General features: G+C 44.0%; 1 protein-coding gene across 1 annotated transcript; it reads right to left on the bottom strand.

Annotated features, from left to right (window-relative positions):
• Nucleotides 1-4,141: 4,141 nt before the first annotated feature.
• Nucleotides 4,142-25,216, bottom strand: SHE (Src homology 2 domain containing E). Its single transcript, XM_007198578.2, has 6 exons — nucleotides 24,501-25,216; nucleotides 21,672-21,798; nucleotides 12,872-13,174; nucleotides 10,465-10,621; nucleotides 9,896-10,015; nucleotides 4,142-8,458 (listed from the first exon to the last, which is right to left on the bottom strand). Exons 1-6 carry the CDS (start codon nucleotides 25,104-25,106, stop codon nucleotides 8,272-8,274), a joined length of 1,500 nt encoding a protein of 499 aa, XP_007198640.2. The 5' UTR covers nucleotides 25,107-25,216; the 3' UTR covers nucleotides 4,142-8,271.
• Nucleotides 25,217-26,584: the final 1,368 nt, after the last annotated feature.

A 26,584-nucleotide genomic window follows, 5' to 3' on the forward strand; every position in this document is an offset into this window, starting at 1 on the left:
CTGCGCTCTAGAGCCCTGAGCCGCAACTACTGAGCCCACGTGCCACAACTACTGAGCCTGTGCCCTAGAGCCTGTGAGCCACAACTACTGAGCCCACATGCCACAACTACTGAAGCCTGTGTGCCTAGAGCCCGTGCTCCGCAGCGAGAGAAGCCACTGCAATGAGAAGGCTGCGCACCGCAGCGAAGAGTAGCCCTGGTTCACCGCAATTAGAGAAAACCCATGTGCAGCAACAAAGATGCAATGCAGCCAAAAATAAATAAATAAAAAAAATAAATTTTAAAAAATGCTTAAAAAAATACTATATTGCTAAAAAGTGCTAACCAGTGTCTGAGCCTTCAGTGAGTTGCACATAATCTTTGCTGGTGGAGAGTCTTGGCTCATTGTTGATGGTGCTGACTGATCAGGTGGTGGCTGCTGAAGGTTGGGATGGGGGTGGCAATTTCTTTCTTTTTTGTTTTTTTTAAAATTTATTTATTTATTTATTTATTTTTGGCTGTGTTGGGTCTCCGTTTCTATGCGAGGGCTTTCTCTAGTTGCGGCAAGTGGGGGCTGCTCTTCATCGCGGTGCGCGGGCCTCTCACTATTGCGGCCTCTCTTGTTGCGGAGCACAGGCTCCAGACGCGCAGGCTCAGTAGTTGTGGCTCACGGGCCTAGTTGCTCCGCGGCATGTGGGATCCTCCCAGACCAGGGCTCGAACCCGTGTCCTCTGCATTGGCAGGCGGATTCTTAACCACTGCGCCACCAGGGAAGCCCTGGCAATTTCTTAAAATAAGACAACAATGAAGTTTGCTGCATGGATTGACTCTTCCTATCATGAATGATTTCTCTGTAGCCTGCAGTGCTGTTTGATAGCATTTTACCCACAATAGACCTTCTTTCAAAACTGGAGTCCATCTTCTCAAACCCTGCTGTTGGTTTATCAACTAAGTTTATGTAATAGTCCAAATCCTCTGTTGTCATTTCAACAACTGTCACAGTTTCTTCACCAGGAGTAGAAGAAACATCTACATCTCTGCTCATCCATAAGAAGCATCTCCTCATCCATTAAAGTTTTATCATGAGATTATAGCAATTCAGTCATATATTCAGGCTCCACTTCCAATTCTAGTTCTCTTGTTATTTCCACCACACCTGCAGTTACTTCCTCCACTGAAGTCTTGAGCCCTTCCAAGTCATCCCTGAGGGTTCCAATCAACTTCTCCCAAACACCTGTTAATGTTGATATTTTGATCTCTTCCCATGAACCACAAATGTTCTTAATGGCAACCAGAATGGCAAATCCTTTCCAGAAGGTTTTCAATTTCCTTTGCCCAGATCCATCAGAGGAATCACTATCTACAACAGCTAGAGCGTTATGAAATGTATTTCTTAAAGACTAAGACTTGAAAGTTGAAATTACTCCTTGATCCATGGGCTGCAGAATGGATGTTGTATTAGTAGGCATGAAAACAACATTAATCTCATTGTACATCTCCATCAGAGCTCTTGGGTGACCAGGTTCATTGTCAATGAGCAGTAATGTTTTGAAAGGAATCTTTTCTCCTGAGCAGTAGTTCTCAACAGTGGGCTTAAAATATTCAGTAAAACATATTGTAAACAGATGTGCTGTCATCCAGGCTTTGTTGTTCCATTGATAGAGCACAGGCACAGTTGATTTAGCATAATTCTTAAGGGCCCTAGGGTTTTTGGAATGGTAAATGAGCATCAGCTTCAAGTCACCAGGTGCGTTAGCCCCTAACAAGAGTCAGCCTGTCCTTTGAAGCTCTGAAGCCAGGCATTGACTACTCCTCTCTAGCTATGGAAGTCCTAGATGGCATCTTCTTCCAGTATAAGGCTGTTTTGTCTACACTGAAAATCTGTTGTTTAGTGTAGCCACCTTCATTAATGATCTTTGCTGGATTTTCTGGATAACTTGCTATAGCTTCTACTTCAGCACTTGCTGCTTCACCTTGTACTTCGATGTTATAGAGATGGCTTCTTTCCTTAAACCTCATGAACCAACCTCTGCTAGCTTCAAACTTTTATTTTGCAGCTTCTTCACATCTCTCAGCCTTCATAGAACTGAAGAGAGTTAGGGCCTTGCTCTGGATTAGACTTTGGCTTATGGGAATGTTGTGGCTGGTTTGACCTTCTATCCAGACCACTCAAACTTTCTCCATGTCGGCAATAAGGCTGTTCTGCTTTCTTATCATTCTTGTGTTCACTGGAGTAGCACTTTTAATTTCCTTCAAGAACTTTTCCTTTGCATTCACAACTTGGCTAAAACTTTTTGGTGCAAGAGGCCTAGATTTCAGCCTGTCTTGGCTTTAGGCGTGCCTTCCTCACTAAGCTTAATCATTTCTAGCTTTTGACTTAAAGTGAGAGACTCTTCCTTTCACTTGAACACTTAGAGGTCATTGTAGGGTTACCAATAGGCCTAATTTCAATATTGCTGTGTCTCAGGGAATTGGGACGCCCGAGCAGGGGATGGGGGAAATGGCTAGCCAGTGGAGCAGTTAGAACACACACAATATTTATTGATTAAGCCCATCATCTTATATGGGCATGGTTCATGGTGCCCCAAAACAATTACAAGAGTAACATCAAACATTACTGATCACAGATCACCATCACAAATATAATAATAATGAACAAGTTTGAAATACTATGAGAATTACCAAAATGTGACACAGAGACAGGTGAGAGGATGTTGTTGGAAAAATGACACCAATAGACTTGCTCGATGCAAGGTTGCCATAAACCTTCAACTTGTAAAAATCGAAGTATCTGTGAAGTGCATTGAAGTGCAATAATACGAGGTATGCCTGTCTAGGTACAGCAATTAAGAGCCACTCCAGAATTAGACCTGCGCTGCAATCTGGGCTACCACTTACTATGTGACTGACCCAGTGTCTATCTGAAAAATGAGGCTACCTGGTTCACTGAGTTTTGGAGGATTAAAGCAAGATAATGTAGCATGAAAAGCATTTGTTTAGGAGCACACCTGGTGTGTAGCCAAGAGTCTATTCTCATTACTTACATCTTGGCCTTTCACAGGGTCAAAATTCAACACTCAACAAACCCTGGGCTCTTGTAAACGTGTTCAACCTGAATTCTGAAAACAATTACTCAATTGCTCTGGTGATGTTGGGGAGGTGAATATTTCTCAATGCAAACTTCCTTTTCTGTTAACACAGATGGGAAAAAACAATAAGCACTTGTACCACTGGGTGGCAGTTTATATAAATGTTCAATGGAAATTAAGACTTTGATAGCGAAAGACTCAACACTATAGCCTTCTTCTAGAAACTCAAATGAATTTATTTGTGCGTTTCTAAACAGTTGCCTCCAGTGGTGGTTCTCAGCCCTGGCTGGGTATCAAAATCACCTGGTAGAGGTTTTTTTTTTTTTTTTAAAGTTTTAATTTATTGCTTGATTGATTGCTTGATTGCTATGTTGGGTCTTCGTTTCTGTGATAGGGCTTTCTCTACTTGCGGCAAGCGGGGGCCACTCTTCATCGCGGTGCGCAGGCCTCTCACTATCGTGGCCTCTCTTGTTGCAGAGCACAGGCTCCAGACGCGCAGGCTCAGTAGTTGTGGCTCACGGGTCTAGTTGCTCCGTGGCATGTGGGATCTTCCCAGACCAGGGCGCGAACCCGTGTCCCCTGCATTAGCAGGCAGATTCTCAACCACTGCGCCACCAGGGAAGCCTCTGGTAGAGGTTTAAAAAACTTAGATTCATCACAGATTGCAGCATCACATCCCATGGATGGGCTGGGGGCATCTGTATGAATAACAAACAAGGGTAAAAACAAAAGCAAAGCCACAACTCTGATGCCCAGTCAGGGACAAGGACAAACGTAACAACCGCCTACTCAGGAAGAAGACGGCCGAGGAAACGGAAGAGGAGAGCTTCAGTGTGGTCCTGTTTTATTTGGGAAGAGAAACCTAACAGGAGGGCTCTAAAGGTGAACTCAGAAAAAAAAAAAATTAAGGTCATGTCTGCTGGTTATGTTCAGTTGTGGTTTGTTTACACATTTCATCAACGGTGATTGCAAACGAAACTTTTGACCCTCTCTGCTATAGCAGAAAAGTGTTTTTTATGAAGGGAGGCGATTCTCAAAACTAATTGACTCAAGCAGAAACACTGGTTTTCCTGGAATAATGTTTATTTAAAGTTACATTTCAGAGTAAACCAATCTTCAGGAGGGCATGCAGCTTATACTGGCTACTGCAATACATCCAGAAATTTTTATAAAATCTTTCTGATATAAATTACTAAAGCACTACCGATAGGCACCTGTATTACATACAATCTTCAGATATTTTCAAAAGTTAAAACTATGTATTAGTTGATACTTAAAATGTTAAGGCCCCCTGACAAGATAACTGAATGGGTAAGAAGGTGACAAAATGAGATGCCTGTCTCAATGATCTGTTGCCAGCATATTCATTAAAATTTCAGATTCTAAACGACATGATCCAGCCGTAGCAGAGGCCTCGTGACGATGGTTGTATGAGGTTGCAAATCACCCTTTCCGCAGGAAAGGGCAAATTTCAAGATGGCAACTGCTGTGTCATCATTTTCTTGCTAAGGATTGTATCAGAAATCCTTCAGAAAACCCTGCCCTAAATGCGCTTTGTTTTCCCACTGCAGTTTTCTTTCTCTCCATTAGATGGCAGTAACACACCACCGTTTTCTTTCCATAGGGTCAGAAATTAAGGAGAATAAATTAAGGTTCATTGCAGGCCAAGTTTCTCTAAGTCCAAGTTAATGGGGGTACAAAAATTGGAGACAACAATAAAGAAGAGTGATTCTAAAGAGATCATAAGGCCAAAATAGTGCTGGTTACAGAAAATAAGAAAGAGACAACGAATGAATGAGACATGTGTGAGAAAGGTATCAAATAAATTCTGCTAAATATTAAAAGGATGAGGAGAGAAGGGAAATGAAATATCCCCCCTAGACTGAAGGAAAAATGAGCCATTAACCTTTGACTATAAAAGGACATTTTAATAGAATAGAAAGGCTACTCTCATTTAAAAAGCAACTTGAAGAATGTCTCAAATGCTCAGTTGTTCTTCTGAATTAAGTATTAAGATTTATTCACTAACAGTGGCCATTAACAGACTAATGACGTAGTCAAATGACCCAATTAATAAATTAGGATTATTTTCCTACCTATCTCAAAATCTTCTGGCTGTCCCTATGGATTATCTGCCCACCTCCCCGTCCTCTGGCAGAGGCCAATAAATGAGTAACAATTCGGCAAAGCATGGAAACTTTGAACAGATAAGAATAAAGGCTCTTTTTATATATGATTCTTAAGAAAGTACTTTGGATAACTAAAAAGGACACTTCCATCCTCAGAACAGAACAGGCATATCAGCATTTACCTTTTTGTACATATATTACCATTTCTCCATTATTTTATTCCTACTTATTTAAATACACCAACTCCAGTGGTTGAAATCCATCCTGATAAAACAGCTATGGTAGCAAAATAAATAGAAATGTCCCTTTACCCTCTGTTCTTATAGGCCTGAAATGAGCCAATGAAATAAACTCATAACCTGGAACAGAGCATTTTTTTAAAAGGAGGTGTGATAAAGGGGAAGGAACAGTTGTAGGAAGCTCCATGGATGCTAAAATTCAAGGCAAATGAGTACAAATTTGCTAGAAGACATTATTCTCTCCAGAGAGAATCAGAAAATATTCTGGGAGACTGAATGAATTCAAAAGAAGTATGACTACAGGAAAATACTTGTATCAAGACAAAATGACAAAAAGCACAAGCATTCAGAGCTCAGAGAGGAGACATGTCAAGAGGGCTTCAGATCAGCTGGCCCTGGAGGCTTAACAAGGAAGCCATTAGGGAAACCCTGCTGGGCCTAATTGTTTTTAGAACATATGGTACTTTGTGCCACCACCCAGCTGTAAATTCCCTGGCTTTTGTCAGCTTGTGTCACAACCTTAAGAAGAAAATAGTAGCTTACCCCCCTTCTACGAATTTACTATATTTCTTCTTATTATAACCTCCTGTACAATTGTGAAGGAACTGGACTATATATAAACTCCACATCTCCACTTTTAATTACATAAAGAAAACAGCATGACTGTCACAGAAAAACAATAGAGAGAAAGCACAATACTGAGCCTATGATAGAAGCTCAATAAATACTTAATGTATCAGGTCTGCTTTCAAAATGTTATTTCATTATTACATTCATCACAGTTGCTGGGTATGGGCCAAAAACCATTTAGTGCACGAAGAAAAATTTTACAAAGCTTTCAGCATTTATTAAAATTAGGGTAACTGCTGTATTTCCTTTGTAGAATAAGTTTAAGTAAAAAATAAGGTTTCATTTCTAGAATGTTGAACTGAAAATAAGTTTAACAGAATGAATTATTTGTATATGGAAGATAATAAATATTTGTTTAATGGAATTGGAACTACAAATGCTAAAAATTAAAAAAAAAATCTCGTACTAAAGATATAGTACGTAAACCAATACATTAAAAAATTCTATCAGTACTTAAAAAACAGAACATTCTTGACTAATAAAATCTTTGACATCCAGTGAGGAAAAGTTCCTTTCAAATTTTTAAAAACAAAGATCACACGACTCTTTGGCTACAATCTTAACTGAATAAAGAAGCGAATATTTACTAATCTCTAAATCATAACAGTAAAATGATAACTAATAACTAGAAGGATATGTTTTCCTAAAAATTAACCGAATCAACATTTCTTTTGTATATTTAACGTTAGTTACAAAAGTTAACTTTTCATTGATGACAGTCAGCACATTTGCATCTGGACCAGTTTCAAGAACCAAATTACAAACCCCAGAATACAGAAACATCTGCTCAGTTGTAATTATAGAGCCACTCACTGTAGCCTTCTCACAGTATGCCATTCCCATGGTTTTTTTTTCACAGTAAGTACATTGGCGATACAAGTTCACAATAAATCATAAAGATAATGGTACTATGAATATTATTTTAATATCTTTAAGCAGTAGTAGATAGAGAAAATGCCAGTCTTTTAAAATATTTTTATACGGTGCCAACCGGTCTGCTTTGTACAGCATGAGAGAAACTTTGCAGGTTTTAGAGACCCAGTTCACACAATCATATCCTAGAGTTTATGTGTATATATATATATATATTTATATATATATATTTATATATTTATATATATATATATATATACACACACACACACATATATCTGCTGCGCGACTTGTGGGATCTTAGTTCCCCAACCAGGGATTGAACCCCGGGCACTGGGCAGTGAGACTGTGGAGTTCTAACCACTGCACCGCCAGGGAACTCCCTATATATATATCTTTTTAAGTTACTCTAAAATACAAAGCGAATCCAATTTTAGGGATAAAAATTAAAAATGGCTCCAATAACTAAAATGAACAAAGGTGAAACAAAAGATATCAGAAGTTCTGTATAATTATTCAATAAGAAAACAGTTGTTGAGCTTTGTAAATTTTCAGATTTGTTAAAAATCAGAAATGAAATCTTCGTTGTGCATTTTATTCTGTAATTCAGAATAATGGTAATGCTGCCAATGCTTAATTATATTGGTGATTCTTAAATCAGGGGCATCTTCCTTCTTATTTATGCTTATATTACTGATTTGCTGAAAAGGTCCACAGAAATTGAGAAAACACAAACTTTCTTAATAATCCTTTTGCCAGACCCTACAGTTGTGAATTTTTATGGACTCCGGAGCTGAACTAGGACCCTCAAGAGAGAAATATAGCTTTCTCCAAAGTGCCCACTATTTACTTATTTTCCACTGTTCATGCTTTTCCCCCAAGAAGGGGTCCTGTATTACATGCTCTTTGGGTCCACATGATCATCTTTTGTTGTCTTATGTAAAAGCCAAGTGCATTTTTGTTGGTTTGTTTGGAGACCAGGTATTCCACGGAACAACTAGCACATTTTTGGAGAATCTTAATATTTCTGGACTCCTGACTTACCTTTCCTGAGGGTCACGCCCCAAATAGAGCACCCTACGCCAGGACTGGAGGCAACTGGTAAATTATGGTTTCTCACTGTAGAACTACTTAGCAAGGAGAAAAGGGACAGGTCAGTAGCCAAGTGTCACGGAATGGATTCAAGGCCGAAGACTTTTTGACTCCTAAATGAAGCGTCCCGCTTCCTCCAAAATATTATGGTGCAGTCCAGCCTTGTCCCCTGAGATACTGGTTGGGTGCTGATGCCCTCCTAGGTGTGAGAGGCCCCGCTGGGGCTTTTGGTGGCTGAACCTTAGTGCAGCTTGCTGTGCACAGGGTAGAGCAAGGTCATATGTTCTGCCCCCTTGAAAGGCAGCTTCTCATTGGAATAATAGTGTACCACTTCCGGGATGCTGTCAAAGACAGCACTCGTCTGATTCAGGGTATACTTGTTGTCTTTGGTCTGAGCCACTATGATGTGGACACATCCTTGACTAGTCCTGGAACAAAACCAAAATTGAGGAGACATGAATGAGTGAGCCGAGGGGTCCCTCCCCCCTGAAAACAATCTCAGCCAGAGTCACAGGCGAACAGGTTCCCATCCATTCCTGGAATTGTGATATACAAACAGAAATGCATTCAGCACTCCAGTGACGCTCTCAGAAGCTTCACAGCCCTCAGCTAAATGTGTATCATCCTTGGGTTGTTTATCCTTAATACACACAAGTCATCAGGCACTGGACCAAAAAGAAAAAAAAAAAATGTCCAGTCCCTCCTGGCCCCCAAATTGCCAAACTAGTGCTTAAGCCCAAGTGTGAGACCACGAAGGTGAGGTTTAAACTCACCCTCTTTGTCATGGCTAAAAGGACATGTGTAAGGTTTCCTCCTTCTTTCCTCCCCAAAGAACACATTAAGAAGAATAATAATAATAAAACTGTTTCCTTCCTCCCCCCACGGCCAACCCAATCTGGAAAGACTGTTCCTGGTTGTGGATAATGACAGCTGGCACCGAAGGCTCAAAGATCTAATCCACGAGCACCAGTCTCAGGGACACAGCAAAGCTATTCCTGGTATTGTGTATCTGGTGGCCTATCCCGTTTTCTGAGCCATGCTGCTCCCCCCGACAACCTCTTATCCCCTCCAGTCTGATTGTTTCAGCTGCAGGGGCTCAGCTTCCTCAGGAAGGAAATGCTGTTAGGGCTCTTGACAATGATCCTCCAATATAGCACCACTGAACTCGCAAGAGCAAAGAGAATTTCCATGACACCAGCTCCACCAGGCCTACCAGGCCAAAATGAATGTTCTGTGTACAACTGGGCAGGGGAGTCATTGCAAGGCAGTGTTTCCTTTTTCATCAAAAGAAACTGGTACCAAAATTGCAGCTGGCATTTTGACAATCAAGGGATCTGATTTATTAAAGTCCCAAACACTAGGGAATAAAAGAACCACTGAACTATCCTGTTAGAAATTACTTTTTTTATCAGGAATTATTTCTCTGCTGAGAGGACCTACTTTAGATCACGTAATGTAAGGCAGAAAGTGATCAATGTACGACAATAATAAAATAGGGCTCTCTTTATCATAAGAGATATTGGGACATTTACCCAATACCAATTCGGTATTCTTTTTTTTTTTTTTTTTTGGCCATGCCATGTGGCTTGCAGGAACTTAGTTCCCCAACCAGGGACTGAACCTGGGGCCACACGTCAGTGAAAGTGCTGAGTCCTAACCACTGGACCGCCAGGGAATTCCCCCAATTTTGCATTCTAATCAGAGCATGTCATACTCTGTTGTCCAAGCAAATGCATCTTATTTTCTGACAGTACATACCCCTGTGAACCACCTTCAAAGTATAGCTTTTTTGCCTGGTCATCTACCCATGATAGGAAAGTCTGCACCCCTCTCCTGCATCCAGACAGGGAGGCTTCGATACTCACTTTAGTGCAATGGAGTACCTACTGGTCCCTGACTCGCTGTTTCGAACCAGGTACCCAGCTTCTTTGCAGGGTTGTAGTCGACTCTCAGCCTCAGCACGGGTGATGGCACCATGATACCAACTGAAAAATGGGGCAGGGGGAGAAACCACGAGCATCAAGATACCAGTCCAGACAGGGCATCATTCCATAAAGCATTATTTGAAATGAACGTCTAGTGAAAGCTCAACAGCCTCGACTAGATCCTGCTTCCCATTCAAGAGACAAAATGAGACTTGGGTAATCCTGGATCACAAAACCTATCAATCACCTAAGAGGGAGTTAACAGGGCTAGAGTCATTTTAAAAGTTTTCACTCTATGCAGAGGAATGGAATTTGAGATCAGGTTCTGGGGATGCAGTGCATTTTCTACTCTGCACAAATGCACTGGGCTTTGAAAATGGGTTTTCACTAATAAGTCCCACCCAGACAAGTATTCAGCACCAAAAAGAATCATGTAAAATGGGCCAGTGTGCCCCGACCAAGTTCCCGGCCATTGTGTGTTATTACACGTGTCTGTGGAGGAGACTCACGGCTGCTTCTCCAGTGGCAGGGCTGGGTCCACTCTTTCCCCCTCACTGTGGTCAGAGAGGGTTGGCTTCAAGATCTTCTGGGTCCAACTCTTCTGTCGGTGGTGTTGCCTCACTGTCTCCTCCTTGACGGAAGGTCGCTCAGAGCCTTCAAACTGAACTGGAAGGAAGGCTCCATTTAACATCAGAGGCCACTGAGGTGACCGGTGTAAACTTCAAAGAAAAGACCTTGTCTGCCTCGTCTTAGGAAAGAAGCTTTTCCCCCTCTTTAATTTGAGCTAAAATACATTGCAAGGGACTTCTCTGGTGATGCAGTGGTTAAGAATCCACCTGCCAATGCAGGGGACACGGGTTGGAGCCCTGGTCCGGGAAGATCCCACATGCCGCGGAGCAACTAAGCCTGTGCGCCACAACTACTGAGCCTGCGCTCTAGAGCCCGCAAGCCACAACTACTGAGCCCTCGTGCCACAACTACTGGAGCCCACACGCCTAGAGCCCGTGCTCCGCAACAAGAGAAGTCATCGCAATGAGAAACCCGCGCACTGCCACGAAGAGTAGCCCCCACTCGCCGCAACTAGAGGAAGCCTGCGCGCAGCAACGAAGACCCAACGCAACCAAAAATAAATAAATTAAAAAAAAAATACTGCAAAAGGCCCTGGGATAGCTGAGCTCCTGCTGTCTTTGATATCTGATCATACTGTTAGCATCCACATGCAGCCATTTTTTCTGCAAGATATTTATTGATGTAGAACAGTTTTAGAATATGAGAGGAAACCACTTTAGTATATTTCAGCATGTTCTTTTTTTTTTAAAAGATTTTTTCGATGTGGACCATTTTTAAAGTCTTTATTGAATTTGTTACAATATTGTTTCTGTTTTATGTTTTGTTTTTTCTTGGCCAGGAGGCATGTAGGAGCTTAGCTGCCCGACCAGGGAAGTCCCTTCGGCATGCACTTATAAAACACTCTTCGTTTTGGTATATTTAGAATAAAAGACTAAACAGAGTTACAGGTAATCACTCCCTGCAAGGGTGCATATCATTCTATGAAACCAAATGAAGTTTTCACTATGAAATAATAAAGAGAAAAATCAACTCAGAAATAGAAAGAAACTACTAATAGTGCCTTAAAGATGCTATGACATCTAGGTTGGATAGAAGATAAAGATATAAAATGAGCAGCATCTAGCACTGTAGCAGGTGCCCAGTAGAGATTTGTGGAAAACAATCCTAAAATAAAACAAAAACTGATTTGGGGGCGGGGGAGGGAAGGATCGGGCGTTTGGGATTAGCAGATACAAACTATTATATATAGGATAAACAACAAGGTCTTACTGTATAGCACAGGGAACTATATTCAATATCCTGTGATAAACCATAATGGAAAAGAATATGAAAAAGAATATATATATGTATAACTGAATCACTTTGCTATACAGCAGAAATTAACACACTGTAAATCAACTATACTTCAATAAAATTATATAAAAAAACCAAAGCACACAAACAGAGAACCTGACTCAAATGTTTGCTATCAAACTAATTACCTTTTCTATTCACCCTTTACATGGACTATACTTTTTGTTTGTTTGGCTGTGTGGCTTGCAGGATCTTACTTAGTTCCCTGACCAGGGATCGAACCCGTGCCCCCTGCAGTGGAAACACAGCATCTTAACCACTGGACCGCCAGGGAATTCCCTACACTGACTATACTTTTAATCAAAAACATAGCTCTACTGTTAGAGGGAAAAGATATCCCTAACTTTTAAAATCAAAGGCAAAAGAAATTCGGTGGCCAGCTAAGAAGAAAAACTATGTCCTGGGAGAAGCAGGAGGGAGAATTACCTTTAATAACTATTGACAATCTACTTATCAACTTCCTCTTAAGTTATTAAAAAAAGTTCATACTTGAAGAATTGATTCCTTTAGGAGGATTTTCGAGAGGGAAAAAAAAGCTAGCTTCCTCCAGCTTTCCAACCACCTCTCCTGTAATCCATTTGATCCACTACTGGCATTTTATAAACAGGGATTTTAACAGGTTTGAAGAGGAGCACAAAGTAAGAGTTAGAAAAAGCTGATCTCAATTTGATAGCTTTGGTGGTGATTAGATAAGGTTTTTCAATAGTGACTTAAGGCATTTCTAAAACAGTCGCATACTGCCAAGATAAAGGAAAATAAAGATACCCAGAAGGATACAGGATACATGCAACGTTAAGGGCTCGTCTTCAGTCCTGGTCTTCCAACCATAGCCAAATTCTCCTTTCCCCATATCATCAGATTTCTTGGGAAAAGAGACTTGCAGTTGAGGAACATAAAGAAAAGCGCCTTGGCTGCAAAGCCCCTGGCTGGCAGGGTTTTCCATCAGGGAAGCAGAAAGCAGGAGGGAGCGGGGGGCGCGGACCCAGCCCTCACCCGACAGCGCCCGCACGATCTGCTCCTTCTTCCACTCCCAGGGCTGCTCGTACTCGGCCGCGGGCCTCTCGTCGTCCTGGGGCAGCCGCGCCTTCCGCTCCAGCCCCTCGGCGCGCGGGCCGCCTTCGGCCGCCGGCTCGTAGGGCGTGTCGTACAGCTGCGGCGGCTTCCCCAGCAGCTCCTTGGAGCTCCGTCTCTTGGCCAGCGCCTCGGGCTTTGCGCCGTTCTCCCCTGGCTCACAGGGGCTGTCGAGCAGCTGAAGAGCCTTCACCAGGGGGTCTTTGGAACCTCGTCGTCTGATTTCTGAAAAACACACACCGTTCACAATACTTTTGAAGAAAAGGTGTCATGGAAGTCCTGTGATGAACCCAGTTACCGCTGCACCCCCGACCGACAGGTCTGTCTGGTTGAAGGTGGCTTAGAACGCCTGGATTGTTCCTTACTGGGCTGATGGCTGCCCAGCTGGGGGAAGGGCCCTACAACTTCTTCCCGCCAGTCGCCTGAGCCAGAGAATAGGATCAAGCCAGATAATAGGATCAAGTCCAACGATTAGGGGATCACAACCGAAGACAGGCGTCCAACGATTAGGGGATCACAACCGAAGACAGGCCTGCCTCTGGGGCCGCGTGCAGTTCGGAGAAGTGGCCCCAGGGCAACCTGCTCCACAACTCCCGGTCCCCCATCTCCTCTTGAGTGTGGTTCACCTTCAAAGTGTTTACATCTTGTTAGGAAGCTGTGATCAAAGTATGTTAATAAAATTTGAGTGTTTACTATATTCAAGCACTGGGCCACATACACTGAGGTAAGATATTTATGTGCGTTAGACAGAGTTCTTGACTTCTAGGCAGTTTCGACGTAGTGACACATTCACAAATAATACTTAACAGGCTAACAACGACAGAATAAATAAAAGTAAAAGAGGAGTTGGGGGAAAAACAACAAAAATAATATCTCAAGAGCTAACATTTAGCCATAGTGTACTATGCATTATGCATTTTTCTAAGTGCATTGTAATTTTCACAACCGCCCTATGAGATGGGTTCTATTAGTTCCCCATATTACAGAAGAGAAAACTGAAGCACAAAGAGTTTAAGGAAATTGCCCAAACCAGCAAGTGCAAAGCCTGGATTCAAAAGCAGGAAGTTGGGCTCTAGAAGCCATACTCTTAGCCACCACACTTGGATTGACTCCAAGTGGAAGAGAAATGGAAGATGCATTGACTTTGATAGAGAAGGTCATTTCCAGTGGAGGAAGCTGCATGAGTGAAGATATGGAGGTGGGAACCAGAAAGGGCTTGTTCCCATCAGGGGGAATCGAGAGAGAAGTTCAAAGGACAGAGGCCAGGAGAGGAGAGGGGTAGCGGGAGAAGAAGCTGGAAAAGTAGGCAGGACAGGCACCAAAGTGCAGAAGTTTTAAAAGCCAGAATTAAAAGTTTATATTGTGGAGAACGATTGCTAGTTTTTAAACAGGTAATAACAATTATATTTGTGATTTGCTGGAAGATAACTCCAACACGGTGTACAGGATAGAATAAAGGTATGGTCTGAACGGAGGCACAGAAATGGATGCAAAAAACCGGATGCAAATCAACCAACCACCAGCTAACCAGCCAGCCAGCCACAGTGGGAAGGAAGAAGCAGCGTCTGGGGACTGACCAGCGTGGGGCCCAGAGGCCTTGGCAGGTAGAGTCAGAGAAGGCTACAGTCTCTGACAACCAGAGCTGGTGATATAGGCCAACAGAAGCATCATGCTGTGGTTCCTCTAAATGCCCATGAGGAAGCCTTCAATCTGTCCACCCGGTCACAGTGAAGGAGGACTTTCCCAACACAAACATCTCGCCTCATCACTTAACACCCAATAAGTTCTCAAATGTCCACCTACAAAGTGCAAACTGCTCAGCACGGCATGGGACACCTTCTGTGGTCACATCACTGCCTCCCTCTCCAATTTCTTCTCTCAATACCACCCTATCCCTGAGCCCCTTAAAATCCAATTCTTTGTTCCAACCAAACGGAACTTCTGAAGTTCCCTGCACACTGCACTGTCTTATACCCACCAGTGTCCTGGTGATCTGCCAATCCTTTGGAGTCTAGCCTAGCATCTCCTCCTCTTTCCTGCCTACCTTCTCCTCCAATGCCCCATGTCCCCCAGGTGCCACCGCTTTGCCAACCCACTCTCACCTTGCATCTCTCTCAGTGTATGGATTTATTTGTTGATGTGTCTGTATTTCCAATTTGGTGGAGACTGCCAGGCCAGGGACCCCCATGTCTTGTTTGACTTTGTAGGAAACAGTTGTGCTAAATAATGGTTGGATGGATGGATGGGAGGAGAGAGGGAGGGGAAGGAGCTCTAGAACTTCTCCAGGCAGGTGACAATATGGATCTGGAGCTCGGCAGAAAGATGAAGGTCAGAGGTACATGTCAAGGAGTTACTCACTAATGGATCATTGTTGGTATTGTGAGAATGAAAGCCATCACCAGAGAAAAGGAGGCTGATTGAAAGGGAAAGAGGATCAAAGGCAAAATCTGGGACTTCTTCAGTTAAGGGTGGATGGAAGAAGAGGTGCCACCAAAGAAGACGGAGAAGGAATGGTCAGGTAAGGATGAAGAGGATCAGGAGACTTACAGTGTCACAGAAATGAAGGAAAGTGAGACTTTCTACAGGTAACTGAAAATGGGCATGGTGACACTCTATAGAGGAGAATCACTGACTCCATAAGACTTCTATAACAAGGAAAGGATACATTCTAGGGAAAAGTTATTAAAATCAGGAAACTAAATTCAAAGGGGCAGAATTTATTTGTAGGGTGAGGTCCTAATTCTGCTGGATAGGGCCCCTTACTGCAGCTGGCTCCAATCCTATAAAACTGCAGTTCTAGTGCATTAGAATCACCTGGGGGAGCTTTAACAAATACTCATGGCTGGGTCCCATCACCACAGGTCCTGACTGAATTGAGCTGGGGTACAGCCTGGGAGTCAGAGTTGTAAAAGCTCCCCCAGGTGATTCTAATAAGCTAAGCCTGAGAAGCACTCCCACAACACCTGGGTCCCCACATTCCCCCTCCCAGTTCCTCCTGCCCTCCAGAGCTAATCTTATCATTGCTAGCCCCAGCCCAAGGAAAAGGGTTCTCCTACTATCAAAAACTTCCACATCCGAATGTGAGAGTTAGAAGGACTATTCCCCATCCCCAGGCCAGGAAGGTGCCTGGGGTTGTTTGAGGTCTCCTGCATCTCTGGTCCAAGCCTCTTGACTTTCAATCGACAGCCTTTTTTCTTCATTGCTTATTCTAGATGGAGTTATGGAAAACAAGAAACAAAAAACTCTCTCTGCTCTTGGTTCAATTAAGATAAGCCTGGAATTTATGAAAAAGAACTTTTCTACAGAACTAGGAAAGAGGAAAGAGAAAACACAAAGGAGTTCAAAGGACGAATTTAGAATTTTAAAGTTTCTGATCAAAACCTAAGTTTACCCTCAGACTGGCATAGGCTGGGGAAATCTTTCCTAAGGTGCTTGCTTCAATTCTGTCCCAGTCGAACAAAATAGAAAAAGGCTTGACTCCAACCTTTAGAAGGAGTCCTGCTCACAGGAAATTTCAACGAGTTTGTGTTAAACTGATGTACAGTGATTAGAATCTTGAGTTCTTATTACACATGTATTTGGGTTTTTACTTTTGAGATGAGGCACTTGTATTCCTTCTATATCATTTTATTAATTTTTTTTTGGCTGCACCGTGTGGCGTATGGGATCTTCGTTCCCCAACCAGGGATTGAACCCGTGCCCCCTGCAGTGAAGTGCAGATTCTTAACCACTGGACCACCAGGGAAGTCCCAAATATATGATTGTTTCTTTTCTTTTTTTTTTGGCCACACCACGTGTCTTGTGGGATTTTAGGTTCCCGGACCAGGGATCGAACCCAGGCCCTCCTCAGTGAGAGCACGGAGCCCTAACCACTGGACTGCCAGGGAATTCAGTATTCCTTCTATTTTAGATAGTCACTGCACACTTAGAGCTCTGGGAAAAACACTGGAAAGTATACAGCTGAGAATGTTCCTTCCCAGGATGATCCTGGGACTGGGCAAAATCTGCAGAGTATGATCATCTTTTTAAACAATGTTTAATTACGGGGAAAAAAAGGGCTTGAGCGCAGGGCCTATCTGCCCCTTCAAGGGGAGTAACCTTCCAGTCCCTTCCAGCACCTGGCTGCCCCCAACCTGAGGCACCATAGAAACAGAAACAATTGCGGGGGCTGCAAGCCGACCCTTCCTGCAGGGAGAATAGCCCCTGACGTGCAGAGCTGGCTCCGAGAGGAAACGAGCCTGAGAAGGAGGAAATGGCTAGAGGAAGCTACGCCCTGGCTCTGCCGATAGAGGCCATTTACCACGGCAGACAACAGAATACAGCCAACGGGCTGCAGATAAACACCCATCTCACCAAGGGCTGAACTGAGGCCTGACCTGCACCAGTTCATATCTGCAACTGGTTGCCGTGAAACATAATATTGGCCGAAAATTTTCCCTTCTCAATTCCCAACTCTCACTGTACATAAGTATGCCGTTTATATTTAAAAACAGCAGCAGAAGACTGACTTTCTTTTGCTAAATTAATTCTAGTTAGCAACTAATGTTCCCCTATACCTGTTCAGAATTCTCTTTGAAAATGGAATTCTCTCTCCAGAGTGTCTAGATAATTGTGATACTTTTCACATATGCAAGTACTAGGCGTGTTACACCTGCAGCTCAGTGGAGCCTCCTCATAAGGCAGCAAGAGATGTGTTAGCCCATTTTCACAGGTGAAAAGACTGAGGCTGTGTAGTAGTCAGCAGGGGAGCCATTCACTACTGGCTCCAGAGCCTATGCCTTCTCTATCATATCTTAGTTTATGCCTCAGAGATTTCATGTAGAATGCTAGTTACAATTTCTGTAATGTACCTTTTCCCTTAATCCATTTCATGTATTCAAAACATCAAACTTAGAGTCTCATAAGGCTCTATGTTTCTCTTAGAATCAGCAATAGGGATCTTTTACCGATGCTTAAAAATTTTGATTTAAAATTAGTATTTTCCTGTCGAACAAATCTAAATCTCTGAACAAAAGCAGATATAATTCAGAAGTCCTGAAACTTAAGTTTAACAAGCAAAATATAGGCGAAGTAAATAAATCAAAAAGTCTTCTATTTATATTTTTTCCATAATGGATAATTTTTTAAATGGAGACTGAAAAAATGAGGTTCTCCTTTAGATTTGACTATCTACACCAACCAATAAAACCACTTGGAGGCAAAAATAAAAATTTAAAAACAATCTGTGACTGGAGCTCGGTAACTAAAACCAAAGGGTGTTGGATGACCTGGTATCCCCACTCTCTAGCTGCATAATTTGGACAAGTTATTGAATCTTTCTGAACCTTGGTTTCCTCATCTGTAAAACAGAGCCTTCTAACACCCACTACACAGGGTGGTAGGATTTAGTGGGGTAATCTGGCAACTTGGCACCTAGCAGACGCTCGACTTGTGTGATATCAGCTGCAGAAGGAATTATCATGCTGAATGTTGGCTCATCTTAGGGAACTTCTAAAGACCCTCCCAATGCTAATGTTTTAATTTGGTGGCGAAAACTTATCCTACTAAATTAAGTAGAATGTTTCTGCTAATCATTTAGCTAAAATGTTCCTGCAAATCTAACAGAACAACAACAGGTTTAAACTAATATTGCCTTGTATTGATTGTCATATCTTTATTAACTATCCTTTGGAGAAATCTAAGTGAGCATTTATTCATAAATTTATAAATCCTTAGCTTTTAAAAGTTAAGAGCAAAGTTTTGGGCAGGGGGGAATCCAGGGAGCCTGGGTCCCACAGTTACTTGGCCATAGGAAAGTAATAAATGCCTCAATTTCTGTTCCTTCCTCTGTTCCCTGAGGCGGACGGTGATACTTATTCTCTTCTTCATGGCTAAGTGCTAAGTGACATATTTTCTGCTGTTAGGTCTGTTTGCCCCTTGGGTTGTGAGGTCCATACGGACATGGGTCCTGTGCATCTTGTTGCCTGGAGGCCCAGAGCCCAGCACAGGGCCTGGTGCATGGTAAAGAAATGCCTAGGAAATATTTGATGGTTGTTACAAAATACCATCATGAACAGTGTTCTATACATCCAAGATATTGTTGAAATCAGGCATGTTACTTCCACTTCACAGGTATTAAAAAGGCAGTACTGGGAATTCCCTGGTGGTCCAGTGGTTAGGATGCCATGCTCTCACTGCCGAGGGCCCGGGTTCAATCCCTGGTCGGGGAACTAAGATCCCACAAGCTGCGTGGCATGGCCAAAAAACAAAACAACACACCCAAAAAGGCAGTACAGAAGTTGGGTGCTCCACAGTTAAATCATATTCATCAGAACCCTCTCTATCTCCTGCTGAAATAAACAAAATCCCTAACATTTCTCAAGAAATGTGAGACATTTCTGAGCTTAGACTTGACAACCAAGCCCACAGGGAGCAAACTGAACAGAAAAAAGTAAAAGGTTTAAAAAAAAAAAAACCCACCCAGCAGCAAATCTTTTATTCCCAGCTTCCGATAAACCCACTTCCTGTTATTCTGTCCAGCTGTGTAACCTATGCGTAGAATAAGAGGTATATTCTCTTATACCTTTGTGATATATATTTTATATATATATAAAGCACGTAAATATATATCACAAAGCACAAAGAAGGTGCTTTGTGATATATATTTTAAATGAAGGACCTTTTAAATTCACCAATATAATATTTTTTAAAAGAGCAAAGGAAAAAAAGCTAGTAATTCTTAAATGTTAGTAATTTAAATTTTTAATAAATTTGAATTTATCCTCTAATTGAATACATTAGTTTTGTATTACTAAGTAAATTTATTCAGATAAACTGTTTAAAACAGAGCCTGGAACTTAATAAATGTTCAAATATTAAATGCTAGCTACTACTATTATTACATTTATTTCGTATTAGACACTTTGACTTTTATTTTTTTAATTTTTAAATTTTATTTATTTATTTTTTTGGGAAAAGCAACAAGTTACATACCAACTTTTGACTTTTAAATACAACTTTCCTTGTGAGTCTGAGTGGAAAGGTGCCTTGCTTATATGTAAAGTTTAAACTTTTTCATACATCATTTCACATGTCCTGAGGCTGCTTGGTGTAGAAAGCAGACCACCCAGTCTGGAGTGGGAAGATCTGGGTTCCAATTCCTGCTCTGTCTCTTGAAGAGTCTTATGAGCATAGGAGAGTCAGAATCTCTTTGATCTTATTTTCTACCATGTAACAAGGGGGTAGTATGAGGGTCCCCTAGTTTCAGGGTTTTGTGGTGATTATATGGGGGCAGAAAAAGACAGTCACTTTTAAAAAGCAAAGCACTTTCCCCATTATCAGGGTGGCTCCACAAAAACAAAAAACAAAAAACCTGAGATAATATAGATAAACTACTTACTCCAATTAAAGAGAAAGAGCAATAAAAACCAAAGGACAAAGAAAGGTGAATCAAAACAAAACATTAATTTTTTGTTTTTTAAGAAAATCTTTTCCCTCAGTTTTATGTAGAAGAAAATCTTTCCTCCTATTCCTTTCAAGCCTCTGATATTTTTTAAAATTCTGACTAAGTTCATTTTCACTTCCTTTCATTCACAGATTTCATTAGAGGTCACAGTCCAGTGACCTTCAGGGTCACAGCCTGGCCAGGGTACACCCTTCCCAAATGTGATGCCTTATCTCTGTAAGCAGAGAGCAGGAAACAGAGCAGTGCTTTCCTGCTGCAGCTCGGTCTCACTCTGAAGCCTGTCTTGACCCTTCCAGGGTGCTGCAGTTACCCTCATGCTCAACTCTTCTGAGACTATGCTTATGGAGCTTGAGCTTGACAGCTTTTCTATCTGTTTTTAAACAGAAGAGACAAAATCTTTAATGTGTGACCAATTATTCCTTTCCCAGGCATGAAACCCACGACGTTCAAACAAGGCTCCCTTGAGTCAGCACTTAGAAATTGCATTTTTTTCATTACAGATTAAAGAATGTTTTAAGGAAAATTAGGTGAATAGATAACTTACTCTAAAATTGTACAAATAAATCTAAATAATTAGTTTTTTAAGTATTGTTTACACCAACTTAAGAGAATTATGAATAAAAGGGAAAAGTTTGACACAAAAAAATGACAGAGTGATTGCTCAACTCACAAGTTGGAATTATTTCAACTTGAAAAGTTACAAGAGTAGTCAACTTTGGTTTTAGGAGGTTTGCCTTGAGTGGCTTGGCTCATGCCAGTGATTAATACTCATTCCTTAGTAATTAAATTTTTTTGCTCCAATATCGTAAAGCTTGTTGAGAAATCAATCTTCTACTATAAAACAGAGGATCACATCATGTCTGCAACTTTTAACAACTTAAAGTACTTTAAGTATGTGTTAGTCCCTTGGTACAGATTTATGACTCCCATTATGGATGTCAAAGCTTTGAAAGTGGCCAAAAAGTGTATTTAAATAATCTTAAAACTGAAGATCACATTCTGAGCAGATCTGCAAATTCACAAGTGTCATTTTGCATAGAATTGGAAAAACTTTAAAGACTCCCACAAATTCCAAAACTGAAGGACACAAAACCATTAGGGATGTGAACTAGATATTTTGACTTTAGTTTTGAGTCTAATTTCTGCTTCTTCCACTCAGCAGGATCTGGTATAGTCCCTTCGCCCCTCTTCCCAAAATACACACTGGTGATTATTTTTTACTACGTTCCGATTGAGTGTGAGATTTCAGTCTGTATGAAGCAGCTCCTGGTTACAAACCTGTTATCATTTGCTGTGCATCATAGGGTTCCATGTATCCATCATTCTCCCCTACTCTCTCTGCATCCCTTTGGCCTTTCGTCCGTTTAGCATCATAAGGGTCAGCATAATCTTCTAAAATGATGACCTGTAAAAGAACCAGACAGGGGAGTTGCTAAGGACTGTCATATACCAGAGTGACAATGGTATCAAAAAGACTGCTAAAAAACCTGCAGACCCAAAAAAGAGGTCAAAATTTCCAATGAGTTCTGAAGAGCTTTTGCACTTGATTATGCTATTATCCACCCAGTTGGACAAACATCTGGTTTATTTTGGTAGTATAATTGACTGGCAACAATCCATCTAAACTCTCCTGCTTATACCCAAGGCTCTTCTCACCTCCCTCTCTCTCCCCAAGCAATAAGGCATTTGCTGGTTAAAGTGTAGCAGGGGTGGATGGCAGAAGGTGGAAGATGTCTATGGCTTTAGAGCACAAAAAAATGAACTGGTCTACTACATTTTCCATGATTTTGGTTTTTTTAATGCCAACCAGTTGAGCAATATAGCCATGGTTAAGTCAGCCCATCACCCACTGATACTGAACATCCACCAGCACTGGCTAGGCACTGAGAGGGAATAAAATAAGACCAAGACTTACTTTTTGTCCTCAAGGAATTTGTAACAGCTCTAAAGAGGCAGGCTTCATAATAAGAAGCCTAAGAAATAGGTCAGAGCTAAAGAGTATTGTGGGAGTTCTAGGTTCAATAATTTACAGGCAGACTGATTCTCATAGACTACGATCAGATAGAGTTTTGATCCATATTTGCTACAGAAAGCATCCATCCTTCCAAAAATAGAAAAGTGCCTGGGAAGGTGGTGTGAGTGCAATAGTTCTGTTCTGCAGCAGCTGGGTGACAATGTGGGAGCTCAGGGAGTCTGAGCTTGACAGGTGCTTCTCAGGGAGGAAGAGCTTTATGGGGAAAAAAGATATATTCATTTTTAAAGCACAGCACTTTCCCTATTATCAATGTGGATCCACAAATAAACAGCTAGGATAGTATAGATAAACTACTTATTCCAGTTAAAGAGAAAGAGAGGAATAAAAACCAAAGGTGAATCAAAATTAAGGGAGGAAGCCCCAGGCCTTGGTACAATCTCTGATTACATTCTCCAAAGAGTTCACAGAGAAGCACCACTGGAGCTGGCAGAAGAATCCAGATAAACAGGGAGAAGTGAGGAGGAGGGGACAGCCTGGATGAGAGTCCTCTTCCTGGGAGGAGATGGCCTAAGAAACTTTAGACATCTAGAAGCGATGACCAATAACCGGGCAATCACTGCAGAAGGCTGTGGTTACCATTCACTCCCTCACTCCATTCTTCTTGCCTGAACACGTGTACTGCATCCCCAAGGTACAGCGAGGAACACGAAGCATGATACTCAGTGCTTGGCTGCAAGGTGCTTACAATCTAGTTAAACACATGGAGAGACCACTGACTAATGTCTGGACAAGCTGGTCATCCTTCCACGGCTCTCCTGGCAGTGTCTGGCAGGGGGGTAGGCATGCTGTAAATACTTGTGGACAGAATAAGTGGAGGAATGAATAGAAGTGCCAATGCAGACACACGTGGTATGTGCTACCACTCCTGACTCCATCCGGGTGAGCCACATGTTTGAAGCCTGGGCAAGAGAAAATTAAAGTTCTCATGACAGGGAAGTGATCGCCTGGGCTGGAGTCTGAAAGCTGGGTGTGAGCTCTTCTCTCTCTCCTTCACACAGAACAGCAGATTTAAAAACAAACGAACAGGGACTCCCCTGGTGGTCTAGGGGTAAAGAATCCACCTTACAATGCAGGGGACGGGGTTTCGATCACTGGTAGGGGAACTAAGATCCCACGTGCAGGGCTGCTGAGCTCTCGCGCCTCAAACTACAGAGCCCACGTGCTCTAGAGCCTGCGCACCACAACTAGAGAAGAGAAAACCTGCACGCCACAACTAGAGAGAAGCCTTAGCACTGCAACTAAGACCCAATGCAGCCAAAAACAAACAAACAAACAAACAAACAAAACCCCAACTCATCTCTGTAAGAATGAAGCGGGTCTCTTCACATGTTCACAGTCCTTTTCTTAACTGTCTCACACTGGACAGCACCCAGAAAACCTCCAGTGTGTAAGAAGCAGGAAACACCTTCTGTCCTGATCTGTAATTTCCCTTCAGGGCATTTCCTTATCCTATTCTGTAGCCTCCGCAGTCCTTAGAGCCCTGTGCCCCTTATCCTATATGGCTCCTGCACAGCAAATGTTCATGGGATGAATGAAAGGGCCGTAATCTTGTGGTGCTAGTGAAGGGCTGAGAAACCCTTTACTGGGTTGAAGTGCAAAGAACGATGGCGCTTCCAAACTAGCAGAGAAGGGGGGCAGTTGAAATCAGTACTTAAACAGTTTAGAGGTTACCATTCCTTATGCTCAAGAAGGATAAAATTTACATACAAATCTAGCTTTGCAATTCCCCTGGATTTCTAAATTAAAATAAACCACTTCTACAAGGGGATCAAATTTAACAAAGCACCCAACTGTCTCATTCAATTATTCTTCTAAACTGATAACAAAATTAAATGGAAAGTACATTTCTGCCAAGTTCCCCAACGCCAGAAGGCGAATTTTTCAAGATTAAAAAAAAAAATCTAATTATTTTAAATGGTCACTTAGGAGTCATCAAATGTTACAGGGGGTAAATACATCCTCACCTTCTCTGAGGTATAAAGAACCCTAGAGTTTAGCGGGTTCACGATGCTCCCTTCCCACTGTTCCGCTTCAGTAGGGGAGAGGTGGTCCAAGGGAGGCTGTATTCTTACCGTGTCTTGCTGCTTAATAATCTTGCCCTTCTCCAGTTCGGGTCCCAGGGAGGAAGGGGAAGAGGACGCGGAGGAAGGGCTGCTGCTGCTACTGCTGCTGCTACTACTGCTGCTGGGGTAGTTGCTCTTCCCATTCTTCTCCTGAGTGTCCACCTTGATGAGCCTGTTGATGTAGGTGCTGCAGCCTGAGCTCTTGGCCGCGCCCCGGTGGGGCTCCTCCTCGGTGGCCCGGGAGTTCTTGCGGCCCTTGCCCGCGGCGGCCTGAATCAGACCCTGCAGGCTGTCTCGGGATAGCCGGCTATCCTTGGGGGGGCCGACCCCGGCCCGGCTGCTCCCCAGCTCGGCCGCCGAGTTCTTTCGGCCCTTGCCCGGGGCGGGCCCCGCGCCGCCCGCCTCCGAGTTCTTGCGCAATTTGCCGCCTCCCCCGCCGCCGGGCTTGGCCCGCTCCGACACTGTCTTCAGGTTCAGGGGGAACTCCTTGAACCACTTGGCCGCCATGAGGGGGGCCCGGCCGGCGCGGCTCAGGAGCGTCGTGGCCGCGGAGCAGGCGAGCGAGGAGGCCCAGCTTAGACACGGAGAAGCGCCAGGGGTCGGGGGCCACTGCATTCCCCGGGGCTGGGGCGCTAGAGGCCGCGGCGAGGCCCCGCGACGGCTGCTCCGCTTGTCCCGGGCCGGCCGTCGCCTACTACCCGCAGGGTGGGGCCCCTACGGCCCGGGGCGGGGGGCTCGGGGCGCCGAGCGGGCGGGCGCGAGCCGCCGCTCCGGACACGGACGGCGACAGGCACGACGCACCGGGGCCCCGCCCGAGCTCGTCTTCAGCGCCTGCACGGCCGGGGGCTCCGCGGGTCTCCGGGGGCGGCGGGCGCCGGGGGCTTCCCCTGCTTTTTCCTCCCGAAGTGGGAGAGGCCGGGCCCACGGAAGCCCCGGGACAGCCCTGCCCACACTCCCGGGGACCAGGGGAGACGAAGCGGAGGCGGCGGGAGTGTCCCCGGCGCCGCGACGGACGGTGGGCCGCCAGCGGGCAGCCCGCCCTCTCCGCGCGCCCCTCCCCTCCGAGGCTGGCGCCTCCCCGCCCGCCACCTCCCGCCCAGATCCGGGGGCGCCGGGGTCAGTGCCTCTGCAGAGGCGGGTCCGGGGTGCATGTTCGGGGGAAGGTAGCAGCAGCTCTACGTGCTGACCGGTTGCGCCCACGTGGTTAGGGCCCCCCACTTTTTGGGCAAGCAGCTCCCCATCTGCACTGAGCCGGTCTCGGCCGGGCGCTGCCTTCAAACGCAGCCCAAATGCGCCACGTGCACCTCTCCCACCCGGGAGCCCCTCCACTCCTAAAAGAGCTAGGCGCGCGCCACGGTCACTCGCTCCACTCTCTCTGCAAGCATATTTTGGGGGTGTGTGTGGGGGGAGGGTGTCTATTAAAAGCGGGAGCAGGGCCGGCGGGCGCTTGCTCCCGAGCCGGTGCAGTTACGGTCCCAGCGAGCACACAGATCTTCCCGCCCGGCCGGGCTGCAGCCGCCCGGGGATTGGCTGCGGAGGGGCGGCCCCGCCCCGTGCCCCGCGGGCGTCGGAGGAGTAGGAGGGCGCCCGAATGCGCTAAGGCTTAGCGTCTGGGCTGCGGGCTGGGTGTACCTGGCAGGGGGGAGGTACGGCTTTTTGGTTTCTGGCCCCGGGCTGCCGGGCGGGCGGTGGCGGGGACCTGAGCGTTGGGAGGCGTTTGTGGAAACTGCACCTCTCATTTCCTCTCCAGGGTGGCGGGGCGCGTGTTACCCCTCGGAGCTTGTCGCTTGCGCTCGCCAGGTGCGTTTGCAGAACTGATTTTTAGTGGGGTTGGTGGGTGGGAGTGGATAGCAGACTGAGTTTAAAAACTTTAAATTTAAAACCTTTTTAGCTTAAAAAACTAAACGTGCTGTTGAGGCTAATGCAATACGTTCTAAATCCAATACAAGCCATGGGGACTGAATGATCCTGGCCACTCATTGGCTTCATTTGTGTGGGCGTTGGTTTGTGAGGTGGAGTGGGAAAAGAAATGCTTGCTTATACCAGCCATTCTTGAAAATGTGCCTTACCTTAAAAAAAAACAACTTTATTGA

This window comes from Balaenoptera acutorostrata, chromosome 1 (assembly GCF_949987535.1).
Source record: "Balaenoptera acutorostrata chromosome 1, mBalAcu1.1, whole genome shotgun sequence".
In the NCBI taxonomy this organism is placed as follows: Eukaryota; Metazoa; Chordata; class Mammalia; order Artiodactyla; family Balaenopteridae; genus Balaenoptera; species Balaenoptera acutorostrata.